General features: G+C 51.3%; 1 protein-coding gene across 1 annotated transcript in view; it reads left to right on the plus strand.

Moving 5' to 3' along the window:
- The window catches only part of Igsf5 (immunoglobulin superfamily member 5), a 37,518-nt gene extending 31,832 nt beyond the window's left edge, over window positions 1-5,686 (plus strand). The window contains exon 9 of the mRNA XM_047565241.1: window positions 5,269-5,686. Coding sequence (XP_047421197.1) covers window positions 5,269-5,364 — 96 coding nt within the window. The 3' untranslated portion in view covers window positions 5,365-5,686. The remainder of the gene's footprint in view (window positions 1-5,268) is intronic.
- Window positions 5,687-17,723: the final 12,037 nt, after the last annotated feature.

Consider the following 17,723-nt stretch of genomic DNA (forward strand, 5'->3'; position numbering starts at 1 on the left):
AGTGCTGACGGATGCTCCTGTGTGTCAGGAGGACTTAAGCCACGTCACTAGTGGTGACACAGGTAGCAAGCAGGAAGACATGCCAGGGGACCGTGGCACCAGAGAAGCTGGGCCTGCGTGACAGACCGCTAGCTCTTGGTAGCAGTTTTAGCTCTGTCCTCAGGCTGGGCGTCAAGGAGAATGGAGAGGTCGATTCTTTCCATCAGGGTCCAGCTCCTTGGCGCACGCATCTGCTGCTGCACCTGATCTGGGAAGAGAGGTGACTCTAGAAATGCTTCAGGCTGCCTTTAAGAAGCCCCATTCTGCTGATTAAGAGGTGGCAGGAAGGGGTAATTGTCACGCCTGAGGGATGCTACGTGTCCAGTCCCCATGGCCGGGTGGAGTGGCAGGTGAAGGGTGTGGCTGGCGAGGGGCTCTACCTGCCCAGCGCCGAGCACAGACATCCCAAGAGCACCTTTCAGCAGCCATTATTTCCACGCTGCCTGTGACTACCTTCTAGCCAGCCTGTTTCCACTAGCCGAGCCCAGGGCTTGGGAGGAGAGGCAGAACTGGGTTGCACCAGGCAATCCTCTCTGAAATGCATGTGGCGTAAATAGGGAGAAGGGGAACTCGGGTTGAGTGTGGATCTAGAAATGGAGAGCGACGTTCAGAGGCGAGTGGGCGTCTCTGAAAGCCTGAGGGCTGCTTCGAGAACACGCAGGGAGAGACCCCCTGAGAGGTGCCTGCTCCTGAAACAGGCAGCCAGAAAATAACCCACGGTGGAGAAGGAACGGCCGTCGGCGGGTGCTGCGCCCCAGGGATGGGAACATGCACCTGTTTCCCGGGCATGTGCCAGGCTTTGGGGAGGCAGGCACCTTGCACAGAGCATCATGGTCCTTAAGAAACAAGTCGGGACCCTGGAGACACGAACTGTCTTCTCTGGGTTAGAAATTGGGAAGGGGCTTTTAAAGAGCTAAGTCCCGCTTACAGCGGGGGACTTGGAGGGGAGAACATACCTCCTGGGTACTGGAAGGAAGGACTAGAGGTGGAAGCACAGTGTTCCCTTCTTGGTCAAAAGAAGACACAGTCCTTCGTGAGGTCCACTGGTCCCTGGGGAGCTGCCAGCTTGACCAAGCCGCAGTGTACAGCAGCGGGTCAAGGTGACCCTGAGCACAGAGGCCCTGGAAGAGCCTCCGGGTTGCGGGCCTGGGCTGTGTTGGGAGGTCTTGTGGTGCAGGTGTCCCCAGAGCTCCTTCCTCTGCTCTGGGGACAGACAGCACAGTCCTGCTTCTTCCCTGAGTCTTCCTCGTTCGGCAGCCAGCCGTCTTTCTGAGGGCCAGACGGGCGCTGGGAGCCGTCCAGAGCCCCGCTCGTTTGTCCTTTCGGCCTCCTCTCTGCACACCTCAGTGTGACTCCACCCTGTCCCAGAGCTCCTGTGCTGCCGGGTGTTTCTGTGTGGCCTCTTGGGCCCCTGCTGCAGGACTCCTGCCCGAGGGACTGGTACATTGGAGTTCCGGGTCGTTGTCTGCATATCCCAGGACTTTGCAGAAAGCCGTCCCTCGGCCTGGGGCCTGAGCAGCCTGAACTGAGACCCCCAGCTGTGACCTTGGCTGCGAGAGAGCCTGCCGCCACGGTTCTTCCTGCCGGCTGCTCCTTGGCCTAGATAAATGCCCATCCACGGAGAGACAGCGCTGTGCCCCGCAGCTCCGGACGGAGGCCCCCGAGCAGGACAAGTCTGGCCGTGGACAGCACAGCAGCCGTCCAGCCCGGCGCTCCCTCTCTGTTCATGCCGGCGCTCTCCTGCTCACCCTGGTGATCCATGGACCCCGGCGAGGTCAGGTGTTAACTAAGGGATGGTTGTGGCCTACACGTGGTTGGAACGGTTTTCCCAGGAGCTCAGGGAACAGCCATTCCCTGAAGGGCAGAGGTCTCCAGGGGCCAGCACTGTGCTCTCATGGCCGGGCACTCTGAAGAGTGTGTGCACGCAGACGCTTCCTCTGCCGTGAATCGCAGGCGGTTAGGACAAGCAGCATCGTTAGGACCAGCCTAAAAGTGGCTTCGTGGCTGGGGTCACTGACAGTGTTAAGTAGTTCCATGTCAGAGCCGCTTCACTCCGTGACCTGGGGCGCTCTGGCTTTCTTTGGAGACTCCCTGTGTAATAGGGAGGAGCCACTGTGCCCAGGTCGCCAAAGGAGTCATCAATGAGGCCTTGGAGTCCTTCGGACTCTTGGTCCCCTCCTCTGGACCTCCTGGCTCAGAAGGCTGGGAGGCATCCGGGCACCCAGCTGTCTAGAACAGCCTGGCGTGGCCTGACTGGCTGAGGGAGCACTACCTGGTCACCTTACGGCAGTGTGGCAAGGGGGCTGGCTGGAAGGGGGAGTGGCTGGTCACCAAACACCGGCTCACCTCCTCCCTGCTCATCAGGGACTCTGCAGTCATGGGGTCCCAGGGCATTCACGGTGCCCTGTGCTGCCTACACAGGGGAGGGTCTATTCTGGACCCTCCATGGTGCCTGTACTCTTGCCCCTCTGCCAAGAATCACGTGGACGCCCCTGCAAGTAGAAGAGGGTCCGGACACTGGGCCTGTGAGCCTGGAGCCCCCAACTCAGGGCTGCGCCCGGCGGGACGAGAAGCAGGAGGTGTTGCTGGGGTACCCGCGACCCCTCGCCATGGACCACAGCACGATTTCAGTTTCAGCTTGTACTCAGCAGTTACCGAAACGGGAAACAGGCGTGTTGACGCCTGAGGAAGGGACAGGCCCGGCATCCCGTAACTCCTGCTGATTCCTTCTGTGGAGGCCACAGCACCAGGAGCTCAAGCCGCCACGGAAAAGAGCAGGACCAGGCATAGCAGGGTCACTCTTCTGGTCACACCCGTGGCGGCTCCTGATGCTGCCAACGCGACAGTCCCTGGAAACCACAGAAGGGCCAGGGCTTGTCTCAGGGACAGGTGGAGGTTTGCCCCACAGAAGCCACAGGGCAAGGTGGCTGGTCCACGGATGACGCTGGGTGTGGACAATGGGACAAGGCAGAGGTTCCCAGGGCCCTGGCCCCAGGCTGCCTGAGGCTCCCTTCCTGCCCATTCCTGCTCCCCTCCCCCAGGCCCTGCCCTGATGTGGGGGATTTTATCTGAGGGGTGGGCCAACCAATTCCTGCCACGTCAGGTGGGAATCAGGGATGTGTTTTCCTGGCTGTTGGATGCCTGTCCTCCCAAAGATTGCTTGGTGCACGTGGGGGTGCCCCTGGCACCTCTCCATGCCTGCAGCATGGCGCCCTGCTGGCTTGGCAGCCATCTCAATACGACAGAGGCACTTGGGGCATTTGTTAAATTGCAAATTTTGGGGGCTCTCCCAGACTTTCTGGACCATTTTCCCTGGAGGACAGAGCCAATTAACTGGCATTTTAAAATCATGTTCCCCAGGGAATCTACTTTGAGGAAAATATTTTCATAGACATGGGCAGCATTATTTCTAAGGGAGAGGACTCTGAGTTCTTGGGGATTTTCTCAGAACTGTGCATTTGGGGGGCTGGGGTTGTGGCTCAGTGGTAAAGCTCTTGCCTGGCATATGTGTGAGGCACTGGGTTTGATTCTCAGCACTGTGTATAAATAAATAAATAAAATAAAGGGCCACTGACAATTAAAATAAAAGAAGAACTGTGTTTTTGGAATCACTGGGCCTCATGTGCCTATAGCACTGAGTTTGCTCCAAAGCACAAAGAAGTTCGAGATGCTTTCGGGGGTGGAGAACAAGGTCAAGTGCAAGGTCATGACACTGAAGGCTGTGCTCTTTTTAGACCTCCTGTGGATCCTGAGGCTCACTGCACTCAAAATGGGTGACAGAAATGGGGTTCTAGGCTGTAGAGACCCCAGGCCACACATTAGATTCTAGGAAGAGTCAGAAGGAGAAAAGAGACTGATTTCAAAACAGATAGCTACCAAACCGTGACTTGGCTTCATGATCGCTTCTGTTCTGGTGGAATCCGCTGTTGGGATGTGCAGACCCGATGTTCTTCTCTAGACAGGCATGTCTGCAGGTGAAGTGGAGTTACCCACGTCACGGTGGCTGAAATGTGTTAGGACGAAGCTTTTGAATAAAATTTGGATTTTTTACTAAAACTTACTGTTGGTTAATGGGAAAGGCAAGTTCTCTTCAGTTTGACATGAGACCCTGGGGTTTGCATCTGCACCTTGACGAGGTTTTGAAGCAAGTACCCATCCTTTTCCTCTCCCCTTTCCCTGTCTCAACTCCTGATTTGTTAATTTTCCTCGTTGTTTTAGATGTTATGTCCCTTTCTCTGTCACTTTTAGAGGGTGACACGTGACTGTCTTAAAACCTGGATCAAGCCTTCCCCCCCCAACCCCTCCTCCTGTTGAGATAAACAAACTGGTGATACATTTAAAAAATAGCAGCACATCTGTGCAACCCAGAAGTGGAGACAAAAGCCAATGACCACAAACATCTCCAGCACACTCCTAGCCAAGGTCACTGTCCCGAGAACACTGCTGAAATAGTCCTGTTTGTGCCCAGGTTCCTCCTGCTGTTGGGGTCGCTCCATTAAAGCCAGGAGCCAGAGTGGCTGCTTGCTCAAGACTCACTAAGGTCCCAGTGCAGCCTGAATTATTTATCCTGCCCAGTTACATTATTTAAGATGTTAAATGCAGCTACAGAGCCTTGGAACCCGAGCTGGCATCTCGGGGCTGGCAGGAGAGGCATGAGGCGATGCGCTTTTTACAGGGCGATCCTGTCCAGCCCAGGCCCCTGTCGGCAGGAGTCCATGATTTGTGTGTGTGTGTCTGGATATGAATGGCCAAGATGGGGCTCCTTCCTGACAGGAGCCTGTGGCACCCACTGCCAAGGGAGACAGATGGGGAACCTATTTAGAGTCGATCCAATCTTGTCCTCTCTCTTTTAGAAGGAATGTGTGTTATTTGAAGAAGTTTAGAAATATTTTATGTGTTCACAAAAAAGCCATCTGGTAAGCAGGAACTTCCGTAGGAAAACTGAAAAATAAAACAAATCAGGGAATCTTTCCATTTGTAATTTACCTTCATCTGAACGAATCTTGGGTTTTAGGGACTGGATTGTTCTCTGGACCCTGGACTTGGAACCACCCCCCCCCCCCCAGGGCGTGGGTGGTGGAGAATAATGGGGAGAAGGGGGAACATGTTTTCATACTCGTGTCCCCTGCACCCGACGGTGATCTCATCTGGCCAGTGGCTTCTCCTTCTCAAGTTTGCATTTATGGTGAACTCAACTGATTAAATCGATTCTTTTTCCTTTGTTGCCAGGAAACCAAAAAGCATCATCCAGGCCCAGCAAGCCATCCACAGGTCTCTTTCAACATCGCCAGTCCTCAGAAAGTCAGGAGTGCGACTTTGGTATAGTGAAGGCTTCTCTCGGGCTCTGTTTTGTGCCTGCCGAGACCGACATCGCCAGGTCTCCAACTGTCCCCATACCAGGACTGGGCGCAGCTTTGCCAGTATCTCCTGGCCCCGCTGGACAGCTGGAGCTGATGTCTTATGGTGGCACGAACAGTCCGTTTTCTCAGATGCCACGGAGAATCTGATTTCTGAAACATTTCATGGTTTTAGCGAATGCCTTGAAGTTTCCAAGTAAAACCTGCAAATACATCATGTTGATATTTAATCATCGTTCTGCACTCTCTCTTGGCTGATCCAATAAATGGCACTTGACTATATTCTACCACAACATTTTTTTTATTTTGGTTTTTATTTTTTCATAATAGGGCTTTTAATAAGATCTAGAAATTATGATACATTATTTATAATTTAGATCATACCATGACTTTTAAAATATTTTTATTGCCCATAAGATGGTATTTATGTTTGTTTAATAGGGCATTATTGTAAATGCTCAGAGAAGTAGGAAGAGAAAGATTAGGATCATTCGGGACTCTGAATCGATGGGCAAGTCAGAGCCCAGCAGGTTTTAAAGTGTCTCAGGGTCGAATGTTTACAAGAAGATAGTCCTTTCTTCCGGCTCCCATCAGACTCATACTCAACTCCTCAGGAGAATCATGTGTGGTTCCTCTGTGCTGCGGACGAAGCCACGCATGCAAGGATCATGGAGGAACTGAAGCGGACCACATGCTTTTCAATAAACAGAAAACACCAAAATCTCGTATTGTGTTTCTTGATGCTTTATTATTTAGGTGTTGTTTTAGAGAATCATATGTTTAGAAATTAAGCTTTTTCAAGAAGGCAAGCAGGGACTTTTTATTATTTTAAATTTTATTTTGCATCCATGTATATAGGAAAATAACGTCTGCCTCATTCTACTGTCCTTCCATCCTCACGTGCCCACCCGCCTCACGCCCCTCTGTGCAATCCAAAGTTCCTTCATTCTTCCTGACCCCTCCCCCACTAAGCATCAGCATCTGCTTCATCTGGTGAAGGGCATCTAGGCTGGTTCCACAGCTTAGCTATAGTGAACTGGGCTGGAAAGCAGGGACTTCTGACAGAGCGTCTCATCTTTGTGTTTGCCTTTTGCTTCTGTGTCTCTGCCCCACCCCAGGTCAACGTGAATGTCGCAACTAGGAATGAAGTGTTTGTCTTCCGGAAAGTCCCTTTCCCTCTGGGTGTATTCAGTGAATGTCATCGTCCACCTGGCCTCTTCAGATGTAACCTAGAGGCAGGACTACTATTTTCCTGAGCTCTGAACTGGCCAGTACTGTTTTCTATGCTGGTTGGCAATTAGCCACTGCTCTGTGGCTCCCATACCCCAACATGTTAGTGCTAAAGTGGGATTTACTCCTTAAATATGTGACGATTTTAGCGAATTCCTCAAAGGTACTAAAAGATGCACATTCGTCATGATATATTTCTCATCACTCAATATTCCTGCTTATTAATCCAATAAATGTCAGACAAGTCTTATACTCCCATGATTTATTAAATACTTTCATGAACTTAAAGCACATTCAGCTCCTACCATGGATCTCCTCCTATGAGCCAATGATTAACCCAAGAGCTATTTCCTAGCACTATGGCAGGGTTTTGTTCTGAGTAGCTGTTACTTGTACAGAATCCATTCTGATTGGCTAGTGTCCATAAAGGCTCCATTCTGATTGGCTGGTGTCCTAAAGATTCCATGCTGGTTGATCAGTGCCTTTCTAGTATTCATGCTGATTGGGTAGATTTCCTACCTTACTGGTTGTCAAATATCTATTTTTGGTATCACTACAGGCTTAGAGGATTCTGGAAAAAAGTCATCTCTACTAGTACTGTCTCTAATGTGAGACAATTGGCTGCCTATTTTTTAAAACTTCTTTTTGGTGCATTATGATTATACATAATTGTGGAATTTGTTACATATTTGTACTTGCACACAACATACTTATTTTTTGAGAGGTAGAACTAGAATGCAGACTCTCAAATATCCTTGAATATTGCTCTATCATACTCCCAAGAACTCTTTCTATGGAAAAACTGCTGATTTAATTGCTTAAAATGACACTCCTGTTTATTATATTAATTCTTTATTCCTTGTTGGTACAGTTCTCTCCCTACCGATCTTGAATGGGTTCGGGAGATAAGAGAGACAAGAAGGTCTTGAGACCCTTTCTGCAGAGGCAGTGAGTGAACTTGCTATTCTTTACTTAATAGTTATCCTCCTTAAGCCACCCCAGGATCCAGACCCCAAGACCAGACAAGTGCTCCGTCCTTTATGTCTTCAGACCTCCACAGCACCTGCTGCACACGAGTGCTCTGACATCCTACAGGCCAGTACTGGGAAGGGCAGTATCTCGAATATAGTGAGCGTCTGCCACCAGCCTGAGAGAAGAATCACATTTCTGGGTCTGTTTTAGGAATCAGAGAGGTCACACACAAGAATACAACTGAACTGCAGGCTTTGAACTCTGGAGGACAATGCCCGTGGCTTGAATGGAAGTTGCTCCAACTTTAGGCATGCTTGTTGAATCATTCTTGAAGGATCTTTCAGCTTATCAGAATTATGTTAGTATTACATTTTGAATGTCTTGTCCCCCTGAGACCATTCAGGAGTGTAATCCCCAAGGTCCTATATTAAAGGTAGAAAGAGGGTGAAAACTTATTCCTACACAGTGTTTAGAGATGTCTTTGCGTAGTGATTAGGTCAGATCAGGTCATTAGAATGGAGTCTCCATGGCTGACTCTTGGTGGCTAAGGAGAGGCAGATCACAGGAACACAGAGAAACAAATGTACTCCCTCTGTGACCTGATGCACCCATGGCGGACCCTGGCCAGAGCTGTTTGGACTTCCATCCTCCAAAACTGTGAGCCAATAAACCCGCTTTCTTTATAAAATAACTAGTTTAGTTACATGTGCTTTGTTATAGTAATAGCATCCACGGTAAAAACAACAAAAACCAGATTAATATAGTCACCAGGAGCAAGTTCTTTCTCTATCTTCTCCCAAGAGTGGAATTTTTCAAAGGAGTCCCCTGGCTAGTTTTTATTTCACAAGAGGTAGATCTATTATTTGAATAGGAGTATCTAAAACCATACCAAAACCACAAGGGACTATTTGAGTTTAAATTATTTAGAATACATAAAATAGAAGATCCACTTTCCAAGTTGCATTAACTATGTTCAAGGGCTCAATGATGGCACGTGACCAGGGGCTCCTGTGTTGAACAGTGGAGATGATAGGTTTCCATTGTTTCTGAGAGTTCTGCTACACCATTCTGATCTGGAGACAGCTCCTTGGGAGTGACCTTGATGTATCAAGGATGCTCATCTGCACAAACACACAATCTGTGTTTTCTTCAGCATTGTGACTGCACTCGACAGTTTCTATTTAGGAATCCTGCAAACCCCAGAGCAGCTCTCAACTGAAATTGGTGTTTTGCTGATGTGGTAAAATCATCTCTCACTTTGCAAAACAGAGAGCTGAAGCCATCTCAGGGGGCTGAGATGACTCAGCCTCAGCAGAATGTTAGGGTCAAGGTTGTTTCTCAGTAGGATCCATGAGGTTTTCTCCTAATAAATGGTGGATAAGGCTAAACATTTATTTAAATATCCCTCAAAGCCTGTCATAAAATTCTAGCTAGGGAAGCCACTGCAATCCATCCCCTTGGTTAGTCTGCCAGGTTCCAAACCTTTCCCATAAAGTGAAGGTTCCTCTGCAGTTTATTTAGAGTAGAACTCAAGTCCACGTCAATACCTTGGAGATAAAGGGAAAGCGTGGACAGAAGTACTCCCTGTGTGGTCGTGGCCTTGGGAAACCTGGCCTTGGAAAATGGTTACTGGTGTTGTTATGGTTTGGAAGTGAGGTGTCCCCAGAAGGCCCCTGTGTTAACGTGGGAATACTCGTGGTGAAGTGGTTCCATGCTAGTTGAATGGACTGACTGGGTAGTAGCTGGAGGCAGGTGGGTGTGCAGGAGGGGTGCACCCTTCTGGGGCCCATTTCCCCGTGACCCCTCTTCCCCCTCTGCTCCCTGACCCCATCGTGAGGGGAGCAGCGCTCTGCCGTCTCTCCCTTCCTCCGTGATGTTCTGCTTTACTTCAGACCTAGAGCAAAGGTGCTGGTCCACCATGCACTAACCCTCTGGACCATGAGCCAAAATAAACCCTCCCTCTCTAAGTTGTCCTTTTGGGGTATTTTGGTCACAGCAATGACAAGTGGACAGAGGCAGGCAGGAAGTCTGGTCACACTTCTAGGATTGGTGGCATAAACGGTGCTTGGGGTTGTGGAGCACGAGGGATGCTGTCGTGGACCAGCTCCGTCCTGGGGAGGTGGAGAGCATGCTCTCTGTGACCCAGAGGGGAACCTGGAGAGCCCCGAGCTGGGGGAAAGATGAGAACAAAAGGTGAGCGAGGGTCCAGGGGAGCAAGGACCCAGGGAAGCAAGGGTCCAGCGGAGCAAGGACCTGGTAATGAAGGTCAGGGGAGCAAGGACCTGGTAATGAAGGTCCAGGGGAGCAAGGACCCAGGTGAGCAAGAACACAAATAAGCGAGGACCCAGGTGAGCAAAGACTCAGGTGAGCAAGGACCCGGTGAGCAAGGACCCAGGGAAGCACAGGTCCAGGTAAGCAAGGACACACGTAAGCAAGGACCCGGGTGAGCAAGGACCCAGGCCAGCAGTGCCCTGGACAGGGTGCATTGTGAGGACAGCTTGATGGACGTTGGTGCGCAGCCCTGGCACAGTGCCAGGCTGGCGGAGTGCTTGCCACCCTCAGCTGACAGGCAGGCAGGGGTCCTCAGACCTGTGTGGAGCAGGCTCCCGACAGCGGCTGTGTCCCTACTGAAGGGACCTGGCCAGGTCTTGGCAACCTGGCAGGGAGGAAGCCAGAGTGCCTACACTCCAGCCTCCCCATCTCTCCTCTGGGTCTCAGGCTTGTGCCTCCCCTTGACCAGACCAGACCAGAAGCCAGAGGACCCCGGGTTCCACTGATGTGGCCTGCATGGGTCAGTCCTGGAGAGTGGACCAACGGATGCACAGGGACAAGCAGGACGTTAGGAAGCAGGTTCCAGGCACGGAGGGCGAGTTTGCGTGGCAGAGTGGAAGACGTTCGCCTGGTGGGGCTCCGCTGCCTCCCCTCGGGTGGTGGAGCCGCCTGCGGGGAGAGGGCAATATTGGGAGGAGGAATCCGGCTGCCTTGAACCTGAGCAGCTCAGAGCTTCGGGGCTCAGTTCCACATCAGCAGGACAGAGGGGCGGAATGGCGGACCCCGGGGTCTCTGCGGAGCTGCTCGCACGTGCGTGCAGCTGGGCTCCACTGCGGACGGGCGGCCGTCCTCATGCTGCGGCGTGGAGGGAGCTGTGCTTTTGCAGATGGTAAATATTTAATTCTCACCCAGCGCGGCTGTAACTCAGCCACAGGCGGCCGTGTCCCCGGAGCCCGCGCAGCATCTGTGAAGCGGGTGCGCGGACCAGCTTGACGGAGTCCAAGCGGCAGGCGGCCCTCGCTGACCGCCCACGGCCAGCTTCCCTCTTCCGGGAGGCGCCTGTCACTTCTAAAAATAGTCAGTGTGACTCAGCCTGCAGGGACGGCGGAGTCCTGAGAACGATGGGCCAGTGGCTTCAGGCGGAGGGATTTAGGCCCTACCTCCTAACAATACGGGGCTGACCCTGCGGAAGATCGACAGGGCTCCAGAAGTCGGTGGGGCCGTCGGGGAGGAGTGTATTCATTCTCTTTCTCTTTAGAACCTTAAGAAAGGACGCATTTCACAGGGGGACTTAATTTGGGAACAATTGGATGATACACTTCCATTGCACGGATAATGAAGGCCGAGGTGGTTCAAATAATTACAAATTATTGTCTAAATCACAAACTCATTAAAAACTACAGGTGATGGAGGATTCTGTTTTCTCAGAAGGTGCAGATTGGACAGGGTCAGGGCACCGCACTGGCCTGCAGGCTCCGGTCATGGCCCCAGCAGCCGACGGAAGTCACCCGGCCCCCTGCTCCCTTGCGGGTGTGTGCCGTGTGTGTGTGTGTGTGTATGGTGTGTCTGCTGTGTTGGGTGCGAATCTGCATGTGCCGTGTATTTTGTGTGGTTATGTGTGAGTGTGAATATGTGTTCATATCCCCTGCGTGTGCATTTGGAGGATGAGCCTGTGTATTTGCCAGAGACGCTTGTCTGTGTGCCTGCGTGGATTTGGGCTTGTGTAAAGGGCACAGGAAGAGGTTTGGCGTCTTCCACGGGGATGGCAAACTATAACCTGTGAGCCAAGTTCAGTCTGCGGCTTATTTTGTATGACCCGCAGACTTGAGAATGGATCTTACATTTTGAAGTGGTTGAGAAGTATTGAGAGTATTTCAGGGCATGAAAACGAGGTGGCGTCCTGATTCAGCGCCCGCAGGTGCAGTCTTACTGGAAGCAGTAAAGGCTCATTCACGATGTCTGTGGCTACTGTCCTGCAGCACAGTTGACGGAGACCTGGTGGCCCACAAGGTCTGAAATGTGATTCTTGGACCTTTTGCAGAGAAGTGTGCTGAGCCCCGGGGTCCCCTGTGGGCCCCTATGAGGGGTCCTCACTGAATTCTTTCCAAGTCCTGTGATGGTTCTGTCTCCACCTTACCAAGGAACCAGGGGAGGTGTGGAGCCTGTGGCTGCAGTGGATCTTCTGACAAGTCTTTCTGTCTCCCAGACAGGGGTGGTCTCTTTCCTGCACAGTGACGCCTCCCTGCTTGGGTCCCACAGGGCTGGCCCACCCTCCATGGTCGTGCAGGGCTCCCTCCTTGTGAATCCCACTCTGGTCCTTGTGGTGCCTGAGGGTCTGCAACCCACTTTCCCAGGGCCCTGGCACGTGCTGGCCCCCGCCCACTTTCCCAGGGCCCTGGCACGTGGTGGCCCCTGCCCACTCCAGGGCCCTGGCATGTGCTGGTCCCCGCCCACCTTCCCAGGGCCCTGGCACGTGCTGGCCCCTGCTCAGAACACCAGGACAATGCCCTTCCCCACTGCTTTGCCAGTACCAGCCGGGGACTCTCAGATCCTGTTGGGTGAGAACGTCTGGCGTTTTTCTCTGTCAGCTGCTCCTTCCTCGTGGTTCTGGGTGGGAGCAGGCTGTGGTGAGACGGGCTGAGAGACAGAGCCGAGGCCTCACCCCTTGACACAGGGCGGGCAGTGTGGGCGCAGGCACAGTGCTGCTCCTGTGTGCCGCTCACCTGACCAGGCTGAAGCACCTGAGCGCCTCTGCTGGCCTGGGACCCCCTTCAGCCCTCTGGGACCTGGGCAGTTGGAGGGGTTGCTCGGGAGGGAGGGGTGCTGATTCTGCCACCGCTTGCCCGTCACCAGGGTTCGGGAATCTGAGACAAATGCAGGGGCTCCGTTTGTGGTCCCTGCTTCCTGCTCATGTTTCTCTTTGACCACCAGGGACGACAGGCCCCTCTCCAGGTGCAGAGGTGGGGTGGCCTGGACTTCCTGTCAGCTGCCTGTCCTACTCCTGGCCCTCCCCTTTGACGCTTTCTTTGCCAGCACTTCCGTGGATGGGGTGACGTCCCACTCCTGTAATAGAGGTCATTCCTACTGCTTCCCTGACGGGACCCTAACGTCATGCCCGCCCTGTGCCCTGTCAGCTCTCAGGCTGGCTTAGTGCCTCTGCCGTGTTAATGTCGCCTCAGGCCTGCCCTTCACGAGCTGGTCACTAGTGAGCTGGCTGTTATATCATTATATATTTAGTGCCCACTTTCCCATTTAAGTCTGTGAAGGTGGGCCAGCTCTGTCTGCTGGGTCCTCCTGTGTCCTGATGCTGTTTGGATGGGGATAGGCACATTCCTCACGGTCACTAAGTACTTGTAGAATGAGTGACTTATGGCAAAAGCAGAGGGGACATGAAGCTGGATTTTGCTTCTAGGCAGCTGCTAACATTGTTTTCAGGATCTCTGGGCTGTCCCAGGCCCGTTGACCAATGTCCAGGAGTGGCCCCTTTCCACTCATTGACTGCCTTCAGTGCCAAGCATCTCAAGCCAGGGAATAGGAGTGCCCACCTATGACTGGAAGATGCCCCTTTAAGGTAATCATCTCCATGTTTTTTTTGAATGGGATCACAGCAGAGTTGGACTTTTCCTAGTTTGGAGTCTGGAAGCCTCAGAAGCATGTTGCCGAGGAACGATCCTGGAAAGAAGACACTGAGTCTGGGCCCAACTTGCTGTGTGGCCTTTGGCAGGTTACCCGACTCATCTGAGCAAGGGTCTCTTGAGTGACAGGTCTGATTATCTTCCCAGGGTGCTTGTGGGTGCTCCAATTTCCTAACAGTTAAGGTGTGCTAGTGACTCTAAGTGGATGTCCTGCAGTACCTGGAAAAGGTCCGTGAAACTTCCCAAAGCCCTCGAATCATCTATGTAAATGCTCAGCGCTTACGCATCACTCTGATTATTTCGCTGTGAATGGAAACGTAAGATTTACTGGTCACGTGTGTAAGGAACGTGAATTTTCCATGACTGCGACCGCCTTAGGAGACTGAAGTTAGCTTTGTTGGGAACTACACCAGGAACATTTTGGGAAAATCAAACCAACCCCCCTGCTGAGGTTCTCGAGTGGCTAACGGGAGACATTGAGGTCCCTGGGATATTTTTCTGCTGCATTTCTGGTGATTCTTAGGACAGATTTGATGACGTCACGTGTCCTCTGCTGTGGTCCTGTGGAGCACTGTGTTCGCTACATGGAAAACGGCTTCTTCAAATCACAGTAGGGTATCATGCTGACGTTTTTCTCTTGAAGTTTGGATACATTAGGTAAGTGAAATGATCTGTGAATTTAATTTTGGGTTAGTAAAATAAACTTTGAAAATTAATCATTATTCAACACTGAAAGGGTTTGGGACTTATGGACCATCCAATTGTGAATGTCCTTTGAGTTTTAAAGTGTCCCTGCCTTCGCTCCTTCCTCAGGGCTCCTGCTGACCTTACAGGAGGACTGGCAGGGAAAGGGAAGGAGTGACTCATCGGTGGGCTCAGGTGTCTCCGCTTTCCTTCCGTTAGTCCTTTAATGGCACTTTAGAGTGACGAGGAGATCTGTGACACCAAGCTGCCCAGGGGCTGCCACCCTGTGTTGGCCTTGTCCTGGTTGCAAAGTACATTTGTGCAGAGTCCAGCATTTGCACACAATGGGAGTCGCCATTCAAGATGGGAGGTGGGTTCTGCTTCCGCCCAGGATGCAGAAGCTGGAAGGAACATCACACCGACTTTGATGACGAACTACCCAATCATGGCTTTTCCTGAATCCATCAGACACCCAGAGGGCAGAGATCGCGGGCAATCACTGAGGGGGACATCCCAGTGGAAGAGTCCCTCCCCCAGGAGTGACAGCAGATAAGCATCACAGGGAGAAGGCTGACCACGAAAGGGCTTTGAGGACCAGCCAAGGTTCCAGCAGGTGGCTAAGGCCTAGAGGGACTTGTATGGCAGCAGGGAACCCGGGGTGCCAGGCGCAGGGATTCACACTCACTAACCGACTCTCCTGTGGACTTCCTCCAGCGACCAGGGAGATCCGTGGAGGCTGGAGAAGCGCCCTCGTCAGAGTAGGTCTGCGGGCCGCCATGAGGCTGAGGCGGGTGGGGAGGACGGGGAACAGGAAGCCCCACCTGTCTGCTCCTTCACTCACAGCAAGAGCCTTAAGCTGCTTGAATGTGTCCCCTGCCAGGCACAGGCACAGACCCACGTTGTTGGGAGAGGACCAGAAGAAAGCCCTCTTCTCTGGGAGAGGGTGGAGAAGGCCAGGGTCCGAGCCTGCAGCGTCACTGCTTGGGTGTCCTGTCCCTGTGGAGGAAGGCTCGCTGAGGGTGCGGCTTTCATGAAGGAGGTTCAGGACTCTCAGGAAGATGCTGAGGTCACCCGAGCATGTCACCCCAAGTGTGCCCCTTCAGCATATGGATTATGGGGTGTTAAGGACCAGAAAGAACCAGGAGAAGCAGAAAAAGCTCTAAATGTAGGGGAAAACCCTTCTTTTGTAGAGAAAATGTATATTTATAAAAGAAATTTCCATTTGCGAAGGTGTTTTCCTTTTCCCTCCCACATCACGCCTTGAAGAGGAGGATCCTAACGATCCTGTCAATGGAAAGGGCGCTGACTTGACTCTCATAACCCATCTGCTCAGTAGCCTCGCTCGCTGTGCTTCTTCTGGTCACCGTCCCAGAACTTGCTGTCCCATGCCCTCCCGGAAGCTCCAACCACTCCTGCTTTGCTTGGCCCAGGTTGGTAGATAAACCCTGACCATCTGCTGCCTCTTGAGGCTCAGCTCGTTCTTTATGAACTCCTGTTCATGATTTTGGAACTAACTCTTTTCTCTTGTTGCTCTGTCCTGTGTCAGTTCAGTTCTAAGGGTCCAACTATTGAATCTAGGAAAGAAGGGGAAAGGTTTTCTCCTTATCCTATCTACCATAAATAAAGAAATCATCAAGAGGCTAAAATCAAAGCAAGGAAAGTTTGATTAGACTTGCTAATCAGGAAACATGGGCTTGGTGAGGCTGAACCAGCTGAGCAGAATTCAGTCAGGGGAGAGCAACTTACACTGTGTCAAGTCCAGTGGATGGAAATCGCTGCAGATAAGGGTGGCCGTAACTTGTGTGCATCCATTGGACCGTCCAGGTCAAGAGGTGAAAGTGGTTACTCTCATGTTTCTCAAACCTGACAAGGTATTGTTAGGTTACAGAAAATGGTTCCCTCGGGTTGATTCAGTTCCTGGCATGGTTGGAACATGAATCATGGTGACACCCTTGGGTCTTACGCCACCCATTTAGATTAGCTCTACTTTGTATATTGTCCCTTGTAAAGTTATTCTTTGTTTTTTCTCCCTTGTTTCCAGTGTTGTAAATTCGAAAGAAAATGGTCTTTGAGTGATGGACACTTAACTGCTGGAGTCAAGTATTGCAGGAAGAGGATGTGAACACTGCCCCAGCGCCCCCTAATGGTGATCTTCCTGTACTTTCCCATCATCTGAAGGTTTTCAGGTAACACTGAAGTGTGGGCCAAGGATCTGCTAATCTTTAATTAAAAGTGGAAAAATGATTAACTTGTAGGGGAATAATGTGTATGTCTAGAGAATTATAGGGACTGGCCTAGGAGATGAAAGTCAATTGTTACCTCTGGGACATTCTGGCAGAAGAGAAAGAAAAACATGGACCTGGGATGAGGATGCTCAATGAGCCAGGTAGCTGCTTTTCTTCCCACAAAAGCCTTCTGCATACCTGAGCCCCCAAGATGGTCTTTGTTTTGTGGACAATAGCTTCCCCCCATTTTTTCAAGATTTCAGTCCTTGAATAAGCTGATTTGTTTCTCACTAATTCTCGTCTCTCTGGTATTGGCTTTGGAGTGGTGAGCAGGTGGAGTGGGATCCAGCAACATTATTTCTTCATGGCAATTTTCCTCCTGTCTTTAAATCTCTAAGGGTTGGGAAAGGATTTCTGCTCTTCTTTATTTTACCTTATGCGACTATTTTGAGGACATCAGCATCATCATTATTTGGTGTTGGATCAAGCCCAGGACCTAGTGTATGCTAGGCAAGTGCTCTACCACCAAACCACACTTCAAACCCCATTTCAAGTTTTATTTTATCAACCTTAAGTCTCAAGCACACGAGGACAACCTAAGACAGATGCTGGCCCATGCAAACGAGGTCTGTGTACAAACTACCAGCAGCCTCGTAAGCACTGAGTTCTAAATGCAGCTTCCTTGCTGGGGAAGGAGTGAGAGCTGGTAGAAGCCTCCTGTGTGAGTCAGGTGCCAAGCTCGGAGAAAAAGTGAGGGTGGAGCAGGAACTTTGAGGAAGGTCACTGGGCACTGCACCTCCACTCTAAGCCAAAGCGTCATTAGTGGGATGTGCAGCCTTTGGTTCAGCGAAGGCAACTGTACTGGTTTTCTAGGGCTGCCATATTGAAGAACCACAGACTAGGAGCTTAAACAACAGAAAAAAGTCCATTGTTTTTCAGTTCTGGAGACTGCAAGTCTGGGAGCAGGTGCCAGCATGTGGATTTCTTTTGAGGCCTCTCTCCTGAGCTTGCAGATGGCTACCCTCTGGCTGTGTCCTGATGTGGCCTTTCTGTGGTGTGTGGGCCATGTTCATCTCTGCTGCCTCCTCCTCTTCTTAAAAAGACCCTTGTCAAATGGGATTAAGGACCTGCCTTTATGACCTCACTGAACTGTTAAAAGAGATTTTATCTCAAATATAGCCAGTTTGTTGGTTAAGGCTTCCACATGTGACTTTTGAACAGACACAATTCAGTCTATGACATAAACCATAGCTAGACAAAACCCCAAACCAGTGTGATCCTAATAGATTTACTCAACCCTGCCCCCTTTA

Source organism: Sciurus carolinensis, chromosome 9, assembly GCF_902686445.1.
Source record: "Sciurus carolinensis chromosome 9, mSciCar1.2, whole genome shotgun sequence".
Taxonomy (NCBI): Eukaryota; Metazoa; Chordata; class Mammalia; order Rodentia; family Sciuridae; genus Sciurus; species Sciurus carolinensis.